This window comes from Hordeum vulgare, chromosome 5H, assembly GCF_904849725.1.
Source record: "Hordeum vulgare subsp. vulgare chromosome 5H, MorexV3_pseudomolecules_assembly, whole genome shotgun sequence".
Taxonomy (NCBI): Eukaryota; Viridiplantae; Streptophyta; class Magnoliopsida; order Poales; family Poaceae; genus Hordeum; species Hordeum vulgare.
In genome coordinates this window covers 286,477,861-286,497,620 of record NC_058522.1, presented here as the reverse complement: position 1 = coordinate 286,497,620, position 19,760 = coordinate 286,477,861, and the positions used below count along the sequence as shown (strand labels likewise).

The 19,760-nt window shown below is 45.5% G+C and overlaps 1 protein-coding gene across 1 annotated transcript; it reads left to right on the top strand.

Moving 5' to 3' along the window:
* The first annotated feature begins 16,755 nt into the window (after positions 1 to 16,755).
* Positions 16,756 to 18,466, top strand: LOC123395658 (cytochrome P450 94C1-like). Its single transcript, XM_045090682.1, has one exon. It carries the CDS (start codon positions 16,848 to 16,850, stop codon positions 18,372 to 18,374), a length of 1,527 nt encoding a protein of 508 aa, XP_044946617.1. The 5' UTR covers positions 16,756 to 16,847; the 3' UTR covers positions 18,375 to 18,466.
* The last annotated feature ends 1,294 nt before the right edge of the window (positions 18,467 to 19,760 follow it).

Here is a 19,760-nt window from a genome sequence, read left to right as displayed (position 1 = left end):
ACATAATCTTAAACCCTAGTTTATGCGTTGCTTCGTAAGGGTCTGATTTGGATCCACTAGTTTAATGCTATGGTTAGACTTTGTCTTAATTCTTCTTTCGTAGTTGCGGATGCTTGCGAGAGGGGTTAATCATAAGTGGGATGCTTGTCCAAGTAAGGGCAGTACCCAAGCGCCGGTCCACCCACATATCAAACTATCTAAGTAACGAACACAAATCATATGAACATGATGAAACTAGCATGACAAAAATTCCCGTGTGTCCTCGGGAGCGTTTTTCCTCCTATAAGACGTTTTCCAGGCTTGTCCCTTGCTAAAAAAGGGATTGGGCCACTTTGCTGCACATTTTCTACTTTTGTTACTTGTTGCTCACTACGAATCATCTTACTACACAATCACTTGTTACCGACAATTTGAGTGCTTGCAGATATTTCCTTGCTGAAAACCACTTGTCAGATCCTTCTGCTCCTCATTGGGTTCGACACTCTTACTTATCAAAAGGACTACGATTGATCCCCTATACTTGTGGGTCATCAGATACTAATAGCCCCCTGTCACCACATGAGCGGTTCGGGCATGCAAAACAGATTATTTCTTGAAGATTTAGAGAGTGGCACATGCAAATTTACTTGGAACGGCAGGTAGATACCGCACATAGGTAGGTATGGTGGACTCATATAGAACAACTTTGCGTTTATGGAAGTGGATGCACAAGCATTATTCCCGCTTATTACAAGTGAAGGCTAGCAAAAGACTGGGAAGCGACCAACTAGAGAGCGACAACAGTCATCAAAATGCATTGAGATTATCCAACATTGAGTGCAAGCATGAGTAGGACATAAATCACCATGAACATGAATATCACAGAGGTTATGTTGATTTTGTTTCAACTACATGCATGAACATGCGCCAAGTCAAGCCACTTGAAACATTCAAAGGAGGATACCATCCTATCATACTACATCATAGTCATCTCCACATTCATGTTGGCAACCAAGACAAACCATTATAAGCTCCTAGCTAAGTAAGCATGGCATAAGAACTGTGATCTCAAAGTTGTCATTGCAAACATGTTTCTCTCACAACAAAGCTGAACTAGGAACAGTGAGCTAGTCATATTTACAAAAACAAAATAGATCGAGTTCATACCATCTTTTCCAGGCTCAGACACTTCATCATATATCGTCATTATTGCCTTTCACTTGCACGACCGAACTATGTGAACAACAATAAGCGTGCTCGTGCATTGGACTAAAGCTGGAATCTGCACGCAAACACAAACGAGAAGACAAAGTAATATGGCTCTTTGAAAGCTAAACAGGTATGCATGCAAGCGCCACTAAACATTGTAACCAATATCTTCTACCTTGACCCAAAGAAAAAGAAAACTACTTACACGGGAAAGCTCCCAACAAGCAAAAGAAGGAAAGAAAAATCTTTTTGGTTTTTTTTCAAACTAGTCACACACACGAAAAGAAAACGAGAAAAAGAAAATAAACTAGCATGGATGATACAGTGGCAAAGTGTGAACACCGACGAACAAAGTGAAGCGTAAGCAAGAATGAAAAGTCAATGAGAACACGTACTCCCCCAAGCTTAGGATTTTGGCCTAAGTTGGTCTACTCCCATGGAGGGAAATAACCAGCTCCGGGGTACTCCGGAGTGTACTAAGGATGCCACTAGTGTGTGAGCTCCTCCGGCTCCCACTGATAAACTGGCGTCTGGTACTCGACTGGCGGCTCGGGCACGGGCACCTATGGTTGGGCTAGGCCCCAATATGCGTAGATGTCCAAGGGCATAATAATGTACCTGCCTGCATGAGGATTGAACAAAGAAGGAGCAGGCAAAGTAATAGTCTCACGAGTACCCTGACTAAATACCAGGTTATAAATCATCCTTCTATTTATATCTCTATCAAGAAAGTCATGGAGAACCATGCTATCATAATCTAGGTATCTCTCGGGAAGACGAATCTCTTCTTCCTCCTCCAGTGTAATAGGTATCTCAAAGTGTCTAGCAAGACGAGTAGCATAGATACCTCCATAGACAATGCCCTTAGAACGGTTCGTGTTCAACCGTTGAGCTACTATAACGCCCAAGCTATAAGTTTTATTGTTGTAAAGGGCTTCGCGCAAGACCGCAAGATCTGGGGAACTAAGGGACCCAGCTTTCCCACGGCCAATCAAACATTTTCCCACAAATACTGAGAAGTACCGAAGCACGGGAAAATGAATGCTAGCAGCTCTAGCGCAAGACACTTCTCTCTCCTTTCCTACATTAATTTTATCGATGAAAGCCTCCAAGTCCCGTGGATGAGATTCATGAATATCCCGAACAAAAGGCAATTTGCAAACATTGCAAAAATGCTGGAGTGACATGCTCTCGGGGATATCATAAAGTTTGAACTCAACCATAGGAGGATTCTTCCTCAGATAGAAGTTACAGCTTTGTACGAAGATATTAGTGAGGAGGAGGTATTGCGGACACTTATCTTCAACGAAGGCGGTAAGGCCTGCGTTCTCCACCAAGTGGTAAAAGTCCTCATAAAGTCCAGCGGCGCATAAGAACATGTCGCTTGGCCACTCACACGCTCGAACTTCTATGACTCGAGGGACCAAATACTTGGGCTTCTTCTCACTTCCATCATCCTTGGGGTCACGGCTTGAAGAGCTTTTTAAGAACCTCCTCATCCTTTCCCTTTTCTATCTCTGAAAATTTCTGAAATTTTTAGTGATTCTAAGGAAAAGTGAACAAGGCTCAACTAAACTCGTAGCAACTACTCCAACAAGTGCCTAGAGGCCATATTACACATCAAAACTACTTGGGACCAGCTAAAATTAGCATGCAAAGCTCAAGAACATGGTCAACAAGGCAGCAAAAATACGCGAAGTATAAGGCACTAGAGCAAAAACTAATTGGACCAATGGAGGAGTCACTTACCAAGGAGTAATTTCCCCAAAACAGTTCAGAGAATGGTGCTTTGAGCAAAGAGATCGAAAATCCCAGCAAGAGGAGCAAGAACATGGGTTTGAGCTACGAAACGATTTTTCCTGGAGGTAGGAGAACTAGATGAGAGCAAGAATGAGTGGAGGGGGTGCCTGTGGGCCCCACAAGCCTAGGTGGCTAGCCAGGGGGGTGCCCGCGCCGTCAGGGCTTCTAGCCCACTGGTACATCCCCGAGACAAACTCTTCGTCTCAGTATTTTTCAAAAAATCCATAAAAAATCATACTTGATTTTCAGGACATTCGGAGAACTTTTATTTTCGGGGTACTTTTCTACCGGACGCTGAAACAGAAAACAGGGAAAACTAAACTAAATCTATCATTTTTCTTCTAAGCAACCGAAGGTGAAAGCTTGGAACAAAGGTTTGTGACTCCTTGAGTCATCCATCTCATGGTCATCGAAAGAAATCCGTCAATGGGGTCGATCAGATCCCCTCGACAATACTTTCTCGAATCGCAAAAGAAGACAGAGAATTTTCGAATAGTTACTAGGTCACCTCAATGGGGATGTGTATCTCCCCAACAAGCAAATCATACTTCATCTTGACAATAGGGCATTCAAAAGTCCCAATAAGAATCGATGAAGTCTTTTCGATAGCATTGATGCAATGTACTCGATATTGTTTTTCGGAAAGTGCACCGTATGCTCATTACCGTTGACATGGAAAGTGACATTGCCTTCGTTGCAATCTATAACAGCCCCTGTAGTGTTTAAAAAGGGTCTTCCGAGGATAACATCCATGGCATCGTCCTCGGGAATATCCAAGATAACAAAGTTTGTTAAGATAGTGACATTAGCAACCACAGTATGCACATCCTTGCAAATGCCGATAGGGAAAGCAGTTGATTTGTCGGCCATTTGCAGAGAGATTTCAGTGGGTGTCAACTTATCCAGTTCAAGTCTACGATAAAGAGAGAGAGAGGCATAACACTAACACCGGCTCCAAGGTCGCATAAAGCAGTTCAAACGTAGTTGCCTTTAATGGAGCAAGGTATAGTGGGCACACCGGGATCACCTAGTTTCTTAGGAGTTCCACCCTTGAAGGTATAGTTAGCAAGCATGGTGGAAATCTCAACCTCAGGTATCCGCCTCTTATTAGTCACAATATGTTTCATGTACTTAGCATACGGAGACATCTTGAGCATATCTGTCAAACGCATTTGCAGAAAGACAGGTCTGATCATTTCAACGAAGCGCTCAAAATCTTCATCATCCTTTTTCTTGGATGGTTTGGGAGGAAAGGGCATGGGTTTCTGAACCCATGGTTCCCTTTCTTAACCATGCTTCCTAGCAGCAAAGTCATTCTTATCGTATCTTCTATTCTTAGGTTGTGGGTTATCAAGATCAACAGGTTCAATCTGCACATCCTTTTCATTGCTAGGTTGAGCATCTTCATGAACATCACTATTGGTATTATCATTAGGCTCATGTTCATCACCAGATTGTGTTTCAGCATCAGAGACAGAGACATCGTTTGGACTCTCAGGTGTAGCAGCAACAGGGTTGCTAGCGTGCAGGTTCCTATCATCTTTCTTCTTCTTCCTAGGATGACTAGGTGCATCAGTGCTAACTCCTTAAAAATCTTGTTCAATTCTCTTCGGATGACCCTCAGGATACAAGGGTTCCTGGGTCATTCTACCGCCTCTAGTGACGACTCTAACGGAATTATCATTCAACTCATTGAGCAAGTCATTCTGAGCTTTAAGTACTTCTTCTAGGTGAGTAGTAACCATAGAGGCATGTTTACTCAGAAGTTTAAGATCATTGACATTTGTGTCCACACAAGCACTTAAATGACTAAGCATACGAGCATTCTGTTCCAATTGTCTGCTAACATAATCAATGAAACTCTGTTGTTTGGCAACAATGTTATCAAATTCATCCAGGCATAAGCTAGCAGGTTTATCAAAAGGAATATCACTCTCATCAAACCTACACAGAGAATTTACTTCTACTACTTGTATCGGGTTATCGAAACCATGGATCTCTTTGATAGGTGGTAGATTTTTGACATCTTTAGATTTAATGCCTTTCTCTTGCATAGATTTCTTGGCTTCTTGCATATCTTCAGGACTGAGGAATAGAATACCTCTTTTCTTTGGAGTTTGCTTAGGAGGTGGTTCGGGAATAGTCCAAGCATTCTCATTGCACAGGATGTTATTCAATAGAATCTCAGCTTGTTCTACGGTTCGTTCCCTAAAACACTACCAGCACAACTTTCTAGGTGGTCTTTAGAAGCATCGGTAAGTCCATTATAGAAGATATCAGGTATTTCATTCTTCTCAAGAGGGTGATCAGGCAAAGCATTCAGTAGGTGGATGAGCCTCCCCAAGCTTGTGGGAGACTCTCTTCTTCAGCTTGAGCAAAGTTGTATATTTCCTGCAAGGCAGATTGCTTCTTATGGGCAGGGAAATATTTTTCAGAGAAGTAGTAGACCATATCCTGGGGGCTACGCAGACAACCAGGAGCAAGACAAGTGAACCTGGTCTTAGCATCATCCTTTAGCGAGAAAGGAAACAGCTTGAGGATATAGTAGTGGCAGATCTTTTCCTCACTAGTGAATAGGGTGTCTATATCGTGCAGTTTGGTAAGATGGGCTACAACCGTTTCAGACTCATAACCGTGAAAAGGATCAGATTCGACTAGAGTGATTAACTCAGGGTCGACAGAGAATTCATAATCCTTATCGGTCACAAAGATAGGCGAAGTGGCAAACTTCGGGTCGTATTTCATCCTAGCATTCAGAGATTTTTCTTTCCACTTGCGCAGTAAATTCTCAACATCATAGTTATCCTTACACGCAAGAAAATCCTCAGCTATCTCTCCCTCCATAACATAGCGCGTATCAGGTATAACAGGCATAGGAGAGCTAGTTCTAGCAGGGAAAATAGCATGTTCTACTTCAATAGTATCAGCAGTTTCAGAAGTATCATCACATCTAGCAGCAATTGTAGCAATTTGTGCATCAAGGAATGCACCTAGTGGCAAAGCAGTATCAAGCCTAGCATCATCAGGCATAATATCAAGCATAGCATAATCAGGCATAGTATCAAGCATAGCATCATCAGGCATAGTATCAAGCATAGCATCATCATAAGAATCATGGGCAGAAGAAGTACCATCATCAAGCACAAGCGACATATCAAGATTTTCTAGCAGGAGGTGATGTCGCAAACTTACTCATAACTGAAGGTGAATCAAGTGCAGAGCTAGATGGCAGTTCCTTACCTGTCCTCGTAGTGGAAGGCAAGATTTCAGTTCCTGGATCTTTCAGATTCCTCATAGTGACCAGCAGAACAAAATCCCAAGTGACTCAGAGAATATAGTTGTGCCTCCCCGGCAACGGCGCCAGAAAATAGTCTTGATAACCCACAAGTGTTGGGGATCGCAACAGTTCTTGAGGGTAGAGTATTCAACCCAAATTTATTGATTTTACACAAGGGGAAGCGAAAGAATATTCTCAAGTATTAGCAGCTGAGTTTGTCAGTTTCAACCACACCTGAAAGATTAGTGTCTGCAAGCAAAGTATCAGTAGCAAAGTAGTATGATAGCAACGGTGCCAGAAAAAGATCTGTTGACGGCAGACTATTCCTAACTTGTTGCATCAATGGCGCCAGTAAATAGCACGTTGACGGGGGACTATTCTGCCCTGGCGACGGCTTCAGAAATGTCTTGTAGCAAGTAACAACAAAGTAGCAAGTAACAACAGTAGTGACAGCAGTACAAAATAACTAGTTATATTGTTAATTTTAGATTGGGTAAAAGGAGAAAATTACTCAAAAGATGTTGATCACCATCTCGGCCCTCATGTGGCACATGAGACCATCGATCATCTCCTCCTCTAGCATGTGGTAGCACTTCATAAACAACATCCCAACCATTCAGATTCTTATTAGTTTGGCAGGCCGACGGTAGATAGAAAACTTGGATCGCCTGTTGAGCCATAATATAGACATCGGGAACATCTAAATGGGTGCTTTGATTGATTTTGACTAGCCCCATATGTTCATGAGTCCTTCTAGTCTCTTTCGGATCAAACCAGTAACATTTGAAGACTACGGCGTTCGGTGGGTTTTCACCATAGAATTGAAGTTCATAAATTTCTTCAACTCTTCCATAATTCTCAGTACCTGCTTCACCAATAGTAGAGACACCACAATTTGTGGATTTCCGGTCGGGCATAGATAGCTCCTTGCCAAAGGTACGAAAGCGATACCCATTGATGTTGTATTTCTCAAATGAACGGACCTTATAGTCAAAACCATTAGCGGATTGTCTCAATTCAGCGTCCAGAGAATCTAAATTAGCCTACTAGTTTAATATGAAATGATTGTTGCATTAGCCGCAAATTAGACGAACAAATGAAATGGTCCATTATTGATAATTACCGTTTGTTTGAACCAAGAGATGAAATCGGGATAGCCGCCTCCATGCTTTGCCAGAAGCTCATACTGTCCGACGGAATCATTTTGGATCACCGATCCATCAGAGAATTTGGTGACGTATCGATTGTATCAAATATCCAGGAATGAGAGCAGTTCAAAGGAATTCAAAGTTGCGGAAAAATCTACCGAGAACTTACTTGATGTATAGCCGCACTTTTGTTAGGTTGTTGAAGATATACAATGAAATGGTCCTTCACTCTTCGACATCCAACGTTATTGGTTTTGAAACACCGGCTAGTGCGAGCTTCCCTTTGAATAGGCTGATGTTGGATCCACCTTTTTAGTATCGCCATCATTTTATCGAGGCTTCGGATTATGCAAATGACGATTTCTGGCTTCGTAGTGTGCTATCACGAAGTTTGCCACCTCTCAGTGATGAATGCCTCGGCCATCGATGCTTCAATTCTATGCTTATTTTTACATTTTGCTCAAAGCGTTTTCTGCATCCTCTCAGTTGCAAAGCACCAACGATTTTGCACAGGCCGACCCAGTCTTGCCTCGGCCGGGAGATGTAAAATAAAATGCTAAATAGGATTAAAGAAGCCCGGTTGAAAGAGCTTCTCTAACTTGCAGAGCAACTCCGGCGCCAACTCCTCCATGTCATCTACCATGCTAGGCAATAGTTCTTTCACACAAAGAACACGGAAGAAATAGCTCATCTCTACCAGTACTAGCCATTCATTCTCAAGAATAAAGCCACATAACATCACCGACATTACCCTCTCAAGCCATATGTGCCAATCATGACTCTTGACACCAAATATTTTTAGTTTTTCAAGACTCTCTCCCCTCTTTAGATTCGCTGCATACCCATCGGGGAACATCAAGTGCACTTTGAGCCACCAGATAATTTCCCTCATAGTTGGCTTTCCAAGATTGAACCAGGCCTTTTGCTTCGACCGGTTCTTCTTTCCTTTCGATTGTTGCATGTTTTGTAACGGTCTATGACATAGGTTCTCTTGATCGACTCTAGCCTTAGGATTATCCTTTGGCTTCCCCTCTATGTCGAACAATGTACCAAAAATGGCCTCTCCGATATTCTTTTCAGTGTGCATCATGTCGATGTTGTGTGGAAGAAGGAGGTCTTTGAAGTAAGGCAGAGCCCACAAGCATGTCTCGTGAGTCCAAGCGTGTTCTGAATTATACCCCTTGAAATACCCTACACGCTCTAGATCAGGCTCGAGAGCGTTTAGCTTATCTAGGATCTATTGGCATGTCAACGGTGTTGGTGCCGAGTTTTTGACAACTTTACCTTTGGTAAAGTTCTTCTTGTATTTTCTGAACAGATGGCAAGGATCCAGGAACTGTCTATGCAAGTCAAAGAAAGAATACTTCCAACCCGCCTGCAACCAATGAAACTAAAGACATACCTTGCATGTGGTGAACGAGAACCTTCAATGCACACACCAGCCAGAGAATAGTGCATACGCCTGCAAGTCATCCATCGAGTACATGTACCAGACATGCATTTTGAAGTTTTCTTTTCTAGTGGCGTCGTATGTCCTGTACCCATTATCCCAAGCTTCTTGTAATTCATCCTTAAGCGGATGCATGTACACATTCATAATCTTTCCCGGATAGTTGAGCACTGGAATTATCAACGTGAGGAATATATTTTTTCTTTGCATAATCTGTCCGGGGGGGAGAGATTGAGTGGAATGACAAATACATGCCAACTATTGTATTGGGTTGCCATCATACCAAAGGGATTGAACCCATCCGTGGCAACGCAGACTCGAAGATGTCTTGGATCTGCCGCTTTATCCGAATGTAAAGCATCGAAGTGCTTCCACGCTTGCCCATCCGATATGTGTACCGCCATCTTATTCCCGTCTGCATCTAGTTCGGTTCTTTTGCCCTATTTGTGCAATGCCATCTGTCTGGCCGTCTCTTCGACCATGAAAATAAGTTGAAGCCTTGGTATGGTTGGCATATACCGAAGAATATGAACTGGGATTTGGGTTTGGCTCTTCTCACCCATACCATTGTCTACCACAACATACCTGGAAGACTTGCAAATGGGACAATAGTTTAAGTCCGCATACTCAAGCCTAAATAAGGCACATCCTTTCTCATAAGACATCTCAAGTACACGATGTATTTTGTCCGACTGGTACATGCTTGCAGGCATGACGTGGTCTTGGGGTAGAAAGCGTCCAAATAGTGTCATCATCGCGTTGTAGGATTCTCTTCCCAAGTTGAATATAGCCTTCAGAGCCATTACTTGTGCAATGGCATCCAGCTGACAAAGCTCGGTGTGCTCGTGGAGAGGACGTTTTGAAGAGTCCAACATTTCATAGAAGGCCTTTGCAGATTCCTCCATCTCATCGGTTGAATCCCGAACATCATCAAAGTCTTGCACCATGTCTTCAATCCCGGTACCATGCTCGTCGGTGCGATGACGAACCACCTCAGCTCTGGTGCGTTGGGCAGACTCACCATGAAATGTCCACACCCTACAATCAGACATAAAACCCCTCCTCTACAGGTGTTTAACCATTACAGCTTGTGTCCTCTTTTTATAGTTGTCGCACCCAGGACAGGGGCACCATTTTGTTGTCTGACCATTTGCAAATGCGGCTTTCATAAACTCCTTGGTTTTTGTTAACCATTCTTTTGTCATCTCTTTGTAACTAGTGTGACCGGTGTACATCCACGCACGATCACTCATCTTGCCTAGCTACTAATCACACAAAAATATTTATATAATTCAGGATATATATTCATCAATTAATCAAGTTTGTTAGTTTTATTACGTCCATGCAACCTACACGCTAATAGGTAAATATAGGTCCTAATCCCACCCGAATATGCGTAGATTGGGTTCGTTTTCCCATGCTCTGCTCTGGATGCGACACAAAATTTTGGCAGCACCTCCCCGATGTTCTCGTGATACACGTCTCGGCAATAAACAAGGAAGATGTGTACCCGGAGAACAACAGGGAGGCACTCACCTAATTATGCATCGGATCCGGAGAAGAGCATATGGGAAACGAACCCAATCTACACATACTCGGACTGTCCATGGATAACGTTGAAAATTTAGAAGAATCACGATTATAAATATTTGCAAATGCATGCATATTTATAACTGTAACCCTTTCGAATGGGAGATGCATACTAGTCATGCATACTGATAATTTAATGTACCTATATCTAGCAAGTTTCATTGGCATGAAGACCGGCCGAGAGAAAATGGGGAGGAGATGTCATTTGTGCTCACCCACGAATGTAGGGGCGTAGCTCGCCGAACGCATGGGGAGGTCTTCGAACACCAGACCTCGCAGTGACGAAATAACTGCACATGTAAATCCACCCGATTAACACAAATATTTTGTTTTTTTATAACAAGTCAGAAAATATATGACCTAACTCATAATTTTAAAAAATATGACCCCGTGCCGGGGTGTCGGCGTGTCGTGTAAGGTTGTCGGAAAATATTTTGTTTTTTCCTCTTCTTCTTCTCTTCCTCTCCTCTTTTCGTTCTTCTTCTCCTTCTCCTTCTTCTTCTTATTATTTTTATTGTCTTATTGTTCTTCTTCTTCTTCTTCTCCTCTTCTCTTCTTTTGCCTTTTCTTCTTCTCATCTTCTGTTCTTGTTCTTCTTCTTCTTCTTTTCCTTTTCTTCTTCTTCTTCTCCTCCTCTCCTTTTTTTCTTCTTCTTCTTTTTTTCCCTTCTCCTCCTCCTCCTCCTCCTCTTCTTCTTCTCCTTCTTCCTTTCCTTCTTCTTCTTTTCCTTCTTCTTCTTCTTATTCTTTTCTTCGTTTTATTTTTCCTTTTTCATTTTTTTCCTTCTTCTTTTCTTCTTTTTTTCTTCTAATCTAACTAGTTAACCTAATAAACTAACCTAACTAACTAACCTAATAAACTAATAAACAAACATGACCAATTTAACATAAAAACTTAAAAGGAAAAAATAAAAAAGGGGGCAAACGGCGGAGTACTCACCGGCGGGGAGGGGGCGGCGGGGCGCCTGGGCGGTGGGTGGCGGGAACGACGGGGAGGCGGGGCGTGGGTGGCGGCGGGGCACCAAGGTGCCAGGGCGGCGGTGACGGGGGCAGTTGGTGGGGAGAGAGGGGGAAGAGCGCGGGGAGGGGACCGGCGCGGGGATGGTGGAGGCGCACGGACGATGGCGGCGCGGGGACGGTGATGGGGCGGTGCGGTGGTGGTGGTGGTGCGGGGAGGGAGAGAGAGAGTGGGGAGATGAATGAGAGAGCGTGGGAAGGGGCCGATGCGGGGAGGGTAGCGGCGCCGGAAGGTTGGGCAGCAGGGCGGTGGTGGTGGCGGCGTGGCGAGGGGGAGGGAGAGAGAGAGGAGACGGGGTGGGTGTTGTGCGGCGCCATTTATGCATTCGTCCGATTTGTCGTCTGATAGCGGACGACAAAGAGGGCGAGGCACACGACAAAGTGGGGGGGGGGGCGGCGCTTGGGCTCTTTGCCGTCTGCGTGCCTAATCTTTGCCATCAGCCAGCGGACGACAAATAACTGGATGATGGCAAAGCATGTCTTTGACATCGACCAACTCTTTGTCGTCTGCCTTCTGTTATCTTTGCCATCAGCCAGCTAACGACAAAGAACTGGCTGGGCAAACAGTGTCTTTGCCATCAGCCAGCTCTTTCTCATATGTTTGTGTGTAGCTGACGGCAAAGAGGCTCTTTGCCATGAGCCAACAGACGGTAAAGAGCAGGTTGATGGCAAATTCCCTGTTTCCAGTAGTGCATATCATATGACAACATGTCGTGCAAGAACAAGTCACGCGTCCTCTACTTTGTTGTTGAAAGTTTTACGTGGCTGCTATGGGCAACTAGCAAGAACCGTTCCTACCTATGCAAAGCCACAGCGGTGATAATCAAGTTGCCTTTTAAGCTTCTACAAGAACCACCTTTGTCAAATCTGATTCAACTAAAGTGGGAGAGACAAACACTCGTCAGCCATCTTTATGCAACCACGCTGCATGTTAGTCGGTGGAACTGGTCTCTTCGGCGAGGACAAGTAAGGTTGGTCCGAGTCGCTTCATCCCACAATATCGTTGAATCAAAATAAGACTAAGGAAGTAAGAAATCTGAACATCAACGCCCATAAACATTTTGTGTTCTACTCGTGCATATCATCTATGCATAGACCTAGCTCATGACGACACTCTTGTGGAACATTGCATGGGAAACAAAAATTCTCCTAAGAACACCAAAGATCTACCAATGGAGATGCATAGCCACGAGAGGGAGAGTGTGTCTACATACCCTTGTAGATCGCTAAGCGGAAGCCTTAAGAAACACGGTTCATGTAGTCGTATGTCTTTGCGATCCAATCACGATCCGTCCCGATCTAGCGCCAAACGGAGGACATCTCCTTGTTCATCACACGTACAATTCGATGACGTCTCCACCTCCTCGATCCAGTGAGCGAGGGTGGAGTAGTAGATGAGTTCTCCGGCAGCACGACGGCATGGTGATGGTGGTGGTGGTGCAATCTGAGCACGGCTTCGCAAAGCTCTACCGGAGACGCGTATGGAGGAGAAAATGGTCTAGAGAGAGAGGGAGGGCTACACCAAAGGCTTGTTGTGTGGATGCCCTCCCTCTCCTCTCATATATATAGGGGGGTGGAGGTGGCCGACCCTAGGGTTTCCCTTAGGGGTGGGGCGGTGGCTGGGGGGTGGCTTGCCACCCGAGGCAAGGGTTGGCCCTCCACCATCCCAGCCGCATGGGCCTAGGTGGGAAGGGGCACCCAACCCACTAGGGGCTGGTGCGCACCCCTCTCAGCCCATGTGGTCACTCCGAGGCAGGTGTGCCCATTCCGATGGACCCTGGAACCCTTCCGACAATCTGAGTACTCTGCCCGCGACACCCAAAATATTTCCGTTGACCAAGATGGAACTTTTCATATATAATTCTTTACCTCCGGACCATTTCGGAGCTCATCGTCATATCCGAGATCTCATCCGGGACTCCCAACAACATTCTGTCACCAACATATATAAGTCAATGATACTATATCGTCATCAAACGTTAAGCGCGCGGACCCTACCAGTTCGAGAACTATGCACACATGACCGAGACATCTCTAAAGTCAATAACCAATAGAAGGACCTAGATGTCCATATTGGTTACTACATATTCCATGAAGATTTTATCGGTCGAACGACGATGCCAAGGATTCAATCAATCCGGTATGCAGTTCCCTTTCTCCATCGATATTTTACTTACGCGAGATTCGATTACCGGTATCTCCATACATACTTCAATCTCATTACCGAAAAGTCTCTTTACTCGTTTTGTAATGCAAGATCCCGTGACTAACTCCTTGGTCACATTGCTTGCAAGCTTCTTATGATGTTGTATTAGCGAGAGGGCCCAGAGATACCTCTCCTTCATACGGAGTGACAAATTCGGGTCTCGATCCATGCCAACCCAACAGACATCCTCCGAGATACGTGTAGAGCACCTTTATGATCACCCAGTTATGAAGTGACGTTTGATGCAAACAAGGCATTCCTCCGGTGTCAGGGAGTTCCACGATCTCATGGTCTTAGGAACATATACTTGACATGAAGAAATCAATATCAATAAACTTAGCGATGCGATCAAATGCTATGCTTACGGTTCGGTCTTTTCCATCACATCATTCTTCTAATGATGTGATCCCATTATCAAATGATAACTCATGTCTACAGTTGGGAAACCTTAACCTCTTTTGATGAAGAACTAGTCTGGTAGAGGCTAACTAGGGACAAGGTGTTGTCTATGTATCCACACATGTATCTGAGCTTCTGATCAATACTATTATAGCATGGATAATAAACGATTATCAAGAAAAAGAAAATATGATAATGACTAATTTATTATTACCTCTAGGGCATATTTCCAATAGCCCATTGTGAGTCCTTCCAAGGGGAGCTCGTTCCTGAACTGTCAAAACGAAGGCGTTTCGCCACACGGTCTTCTTGACTCCGGAGGATAACTTCGATAAGGTCATCTTCGCCTCCGGTTGTTTGTCGTTGATCCAACGCCTCCACTATTCTTCTCGCGACAGATCTTCCGTCAGATCAGTTGTGGCTGACATCAAATTTGCATCCAGCGTCTTCTCTTCGATGCCTTTTATTTTTTTGTTGACATGGTAATCCCGTGTCTCATTGTTTGGCTAAGGTTTATGTGAATTTTAGTAATCTTTGTATTTTTAGTTCTATCGTAGAGTGTATCGAGGAGACTCTGTGTAACTTTCTGGTTTGATTAATAATATGTCGATGTTCGAAATAATAATATAAAGAAGCATTCCATGAAAAAAGGTAATCTCAAGCTTGCCATCATGCTAGTTTTTCCATAATTAAATAAAAAAAATATAAAGTAAATTTCATTGATCATGTCCTTTTATCCTACCATGTTAGGTAAACAAGATCCCACGGAATTTTATATCCCGAGATTTCCCTCAACAAGCAACTCAATGGCTATGCAACAACTAAATAAGTAAAATTAAGGTCTAGTTTCGTTGTTCACAAGAATAGCGAGACCTCAATTCTAAGGCGAAATTAAAAAAAAAGCACAATATTCTATGATCCCTTCATCCTTCATTCAATCTCTCACATCTATGTTCTGTCACTTCCCTCTATCTGCTTTGATTTCCCCCTCCCATCTTCCATCTTCTTCTCCCAAATACCCCAAAATCTGGCTCAATTGATAAATGTCACACACTATCTACCAAATAAAACCATATCCTTTTTAGTAAGTGAGGAATGCGTATTTACCAAATATAACCATATCCTTTTTAGTAAGTCAATAATGCTTACCAAATATATTCCAGATTGCCTCTCTATTTATCTAGCTACAAGAAAGATAAATACACAATGAACAATGGGAAACACTATCAGTCAACCGGTTGACCATGTGTATCTCCCGCCACTCTAACCGTCGGATTTGACTTTAATCATATGGGAGCATAGCGCTACGCAAGGCGGACCAACAAGTTTGCAACATTGGGCACGTTGTAAACACAAGTTGGTAACATGGGCTATGTTGTAAACATATGATGCCACAACAAGTAGCCAACACGTATACAACTTGACCATTTTTTTCATTGAAAAAATACTGCAAAATCGTCCCAGTTGCAAAAATCTTTCCGCAACACCATCAATATTGCCAAAAGGTGAAAGACAAAAAAAATCTATAACACAACCGATGTTGTAATTTATTATTTTACAATATGACATTTGTTGCAGGAATAACGCTTAAGAAAGTAGCCATTCAAGTTAGAAAAACACCTCACATTGTTTTCAATAAGCCGTTGTTCTAAAGTAAGTATAGCAAGAACCAACTTATTACAATTCTCGACGCACATGTTGGGAGATCGGATTCTATTTTTGCGTCAATCAGATAGCCTTAGAGGCCGTCGGTATTTTTGTTTTACCCGGTGACAGATACGTAGGGTCACCCATAAGAATAGTATAACACAAAACAACAACACATGAGAAAAGTGGCATCCATCACTTTACACGTAGAAAAATGAAGCCAGGGTCATTTCTTAACAAAGATACTGGACACAGTTGAGGAGCTTTTAATACCCTCGTTCTTACTATGTAAATTTGTGTAGCAACAGATTTCAGGGGAGGCGTTTTGGCTCCCGGGTGCATTTGCACCTGGATGAATAGTAAAACCTAAAAATAATAGTACATGTTTTAAAAAAAATATGAATTTCTTTGTAGATGTTCTATTAGTGTCGCAAGCATGCCTGTTAATTTTCATGCGAAACGGAATAGTTGTGTTTCGTTGGTGGAAAAAATAATTGAGTGTGATATTTTGAGGTAACAATTGATGTTCAATTTGTTTTTTTGCACATGTTAAAATGTTTAAACTTTTTACCTAAAGAGTTTAGGTAGTATTTGAATGTGATAAAAAACATAAAAAATATTCTTTTAACATTTCAAAATTCATTTTTCATAGACAGAAGCATGTGCTTTCGGGAGTCGAATTGCATTTTTATGCCCCAGAAAACTATCTCGTGAAGAGGGTATTGGGAGTAGCCAACGAGCACGACCAAAACGTTGCGGAGCCGAAAAACGATATGAACACGAGGAAGGGCGGAAAGAAGATAGTCTTAATCATGTGCTGAGGGACCCAACTGTCACGCAGACTCGGTTGTGGACCCAGCTGTCATCCACCGTGCTTCAGCAATGAGCGGGCATGAGTTGGGTACACGCAAAAGTACCAGGCAGCAGCTAGCGCCAACGTTGTTTACAGTAGTAGCGCACGTGTTCCATGTGCATCTTCCCCCGTCCACCCACATTATATATAGTCAGGGGCCTCCTCGACTCTCCCCACATCAAAGCTCACAATTTTTCCTCGTCGTCCCCCGCCTGTTATTTGCTTTCCCCTTTGCCATTCGTGTGACTCGTGAGAGCAGCTAACCCAAGAGCGATGGACGCCATGGAGTTGTCATGGGGTGCGCGGTGCGCCGGGCTGGCGTTCTTTGTCCTGTCCATCCTCGTGGTGGCGCTCGCCGCGGTGCTCCTGCTCGTGCGCCGGTGGCCATGGTGTAGCTGCCATGTCTGCCGGACGTACCTCACCGGCTCCTGGGCCAAGGACTTCACCAACCTTGGCGACTGGTACGCGCACCTGCTGCGCGAGTCGCCCACGGGCACCGTCCACATCCACGTCCTCGGCTGCACCGTCACCGCTAACCCGGCCAACGTCGAGTACATGCTCAAGACCAACTTCGACAACTTCCCCAAGGGCAAGCGCTTCGCCGCGCTCCTCGGCGACCTCCTCGGCGGCGGCATCTTCAACGTCGACGGCGACGCGTGGCGCCACCAGCGCAAGATGGCCAGCCTCGAGCTCGGCAGCGTCACCGTGCGCTCCTACGCCTACAAGATCGTCGCCCATGAGGTGGAGACCCGCCTCTTGCCCGTCCTCGCCGACGCAGCCGACAAGGGCAAGGTGGTCGACCTCCAGGACGTGTTCCGCCGGTTCGCCTTCGACACCATCTGCAAGATCTCCTTCGGCTTGGACCCAGGCTGCCTGGACCTTGACATGCCCATGTCGGACCTTGCGAACGCGTTCGACACCGCCTCGCGCCTCTCCGCCATGCGGGGCGCCGCGGCTTCGCCGTTTGTGTGGAAGCTGAAGCGGATGCTCAACATTGGGTCAGAGAGGGAGCTCAAGAAAGCCATCAAGCTCGTCGACGACCTCGCGTCGGCGATGATTCTACAACGGCGGAAGCTGGGTTTTGAAAATAGCCATGACCTCCTCTCCCGGTTCATGGCCTCGGACGGAGACGTGCAAGCCATGGATAACAAGTACCTCCGCGACATCGTCGTCAGCTTCCTCCTTGCCGGGCGGGACACGGTGGCCTCCGCGCTTACCACGCTCTTCATCCACTTGTCCAAGAACCCTGAAGTCGCGGCCGCCATTCGCACGGAAGCCGGCGGCGACAAGCCGTCCACTTACGAGCATCTCAAGAGCCTGCAGTACACGCACGCGGTGTTGTATGAGAACATGCGCTTGTTCCCGCCGGTGCAGTTCGACTCCAAGTTCAGCGCCGCCGCGGATGTGCTCCCGGACGGAACCTACGTGGAAGGCGAGTCGCGCGTCATGTACCACCCGTACGCCATGGGCCGCATGCCCAGCATCTGGGGCGCCGATTACGAAGCGTTCCGCCCCGACCGGTGGCTCACTGGACCCGGTGGTTCGTTCGCGCCGGCTAGCCTGTACAAGTACCCAGTGTTCCAGGCCGGCCTCCGCGTGTGCCTCGGCAAGGAGCTCGCCGTCACTGAGATGAAGGCGGTCAGCGTGGCCGTGGTGAGAGCTTTCGACGTGGAGGTTGTCGGAGAGAATGGCCGTAGTGGCTGGGCGCCGAGATTTGTGGCGGGGCTCACCGCGTCCATCAGTGGAGGGCTCCCAGTGAGGATCAAGCGCGCTTCGACGTCGAGTTCCGACTTCAGATAAAAAATTCAGATGCGCTAGCAATGTACATAGAGATATAGGAGATACCAGTAGGAGAGTTGTTTCTTTAATAAGAAATCATTTTTTTCTGCTAATGTTCACCATGATTTCCAAAATTCATGCTAATTGTAATATCATAATAGCTAAAGATTAGCCAACTGAAATTTGTCTCTGGGGCAATCCATTTCGTTTTGAAAAGGAAGAAAGAAGCGCCGATGGAGAGAAGAAGGAGACGGCGAGGTCGCCGTGCAAGGGAAGAAGCAATCCTTGTCGGGGTTAGAAGGGTGGCCGACGAGTCGGCAACACGATGGTGGCGGAAACACGGCGGTAGCGCCATCGGCCTCCAGGCGGTTAGGCTAGCGGCAGATCCGGTGATTCTTGATTCGAAAGGTTGATCTCGTTGTCTGTCTTATATCCGATGACTTACAAAAATCGACTTCACCAAAAACAATTTAGGCGACTTACATCTAGCCAATCCTTTGTAATATCGTTCCACCAAAAACATAAGGATAAGCATCCATAACCAGACAAAAACACTTGATAAACACATTACATACATGATATGGTCAACAAAGATAGACTACCTAGCTACAAAATGTAATCTTTTCTTCTAACGCGGACTTGATAGTTTTCCCTTCATGACTTTTTTCGCCTCACCTCTCACCAACATCTCTTTTGTTAGGGTTTCTTCCGCCTCACCTCCCATCACCCTCTCCTGCCAAGTTTTTTCGCTTCATCTCCCACATGACAATAAAAATCCAAATAGATCATAAATTTTCGAATTTTTATCCAAAAGGACCCCCTGTCGAATGAGATTGTCACAATAGACCACCTGCGAGTGGAAAGGAGAAAAAAGACCCCCACCCCGGGTGGCGGCAGGCGCGCCAGGCGGCACGTGGCACCTGCCGCCACCGCACGAGGCGGCCGTGGGGCCTGCCGCCACCGCCCCTGGCGGCCGGGGCCTGCCGCCACCGGCTGAGGCGGCCAGCGCTGGATCCCGTTCCCGCCCACTCCTGTCCGTAACGGACAAAGCAGGGTGGGCCCTGCCGCCTCGGGAGCAGGCGGCCAGGGCACTGTTTCCGCGCGGCCGGCACTGTTGCTGATTGCGCTGATTCCCAGGCTCCTTTCCCGTTCGAACCGACGAAACAGTGGGAATTTTTCCCGCTCTCCCCCGACGAAACAGTGCGAAATTTACTCCTGCCAACTTGCTCCGGTTCGGACCGTGCAATCCTTTTGAACAAAAATATTGTGCAAGTTGCACGGATGGCTAAGTGCATGGGAGGCATATACTACGGATATTTTGTTGGGCCGTGGTAATCCCCCATCCCTCGAACCAAACGAAGATATCCACGCCGGTGAAGGCGGGCGGTTTTTTCCGTGGTTTCACGG

Coding starts and splice junctions, on each gene's coding strand:
- LOC123395658 (XM_045090682.1), top strand. CDS start 16,848: ATGGACGCCATGGAGTTGTCATGGGGTGCGCGGTGCGCCGGGCTGGCG.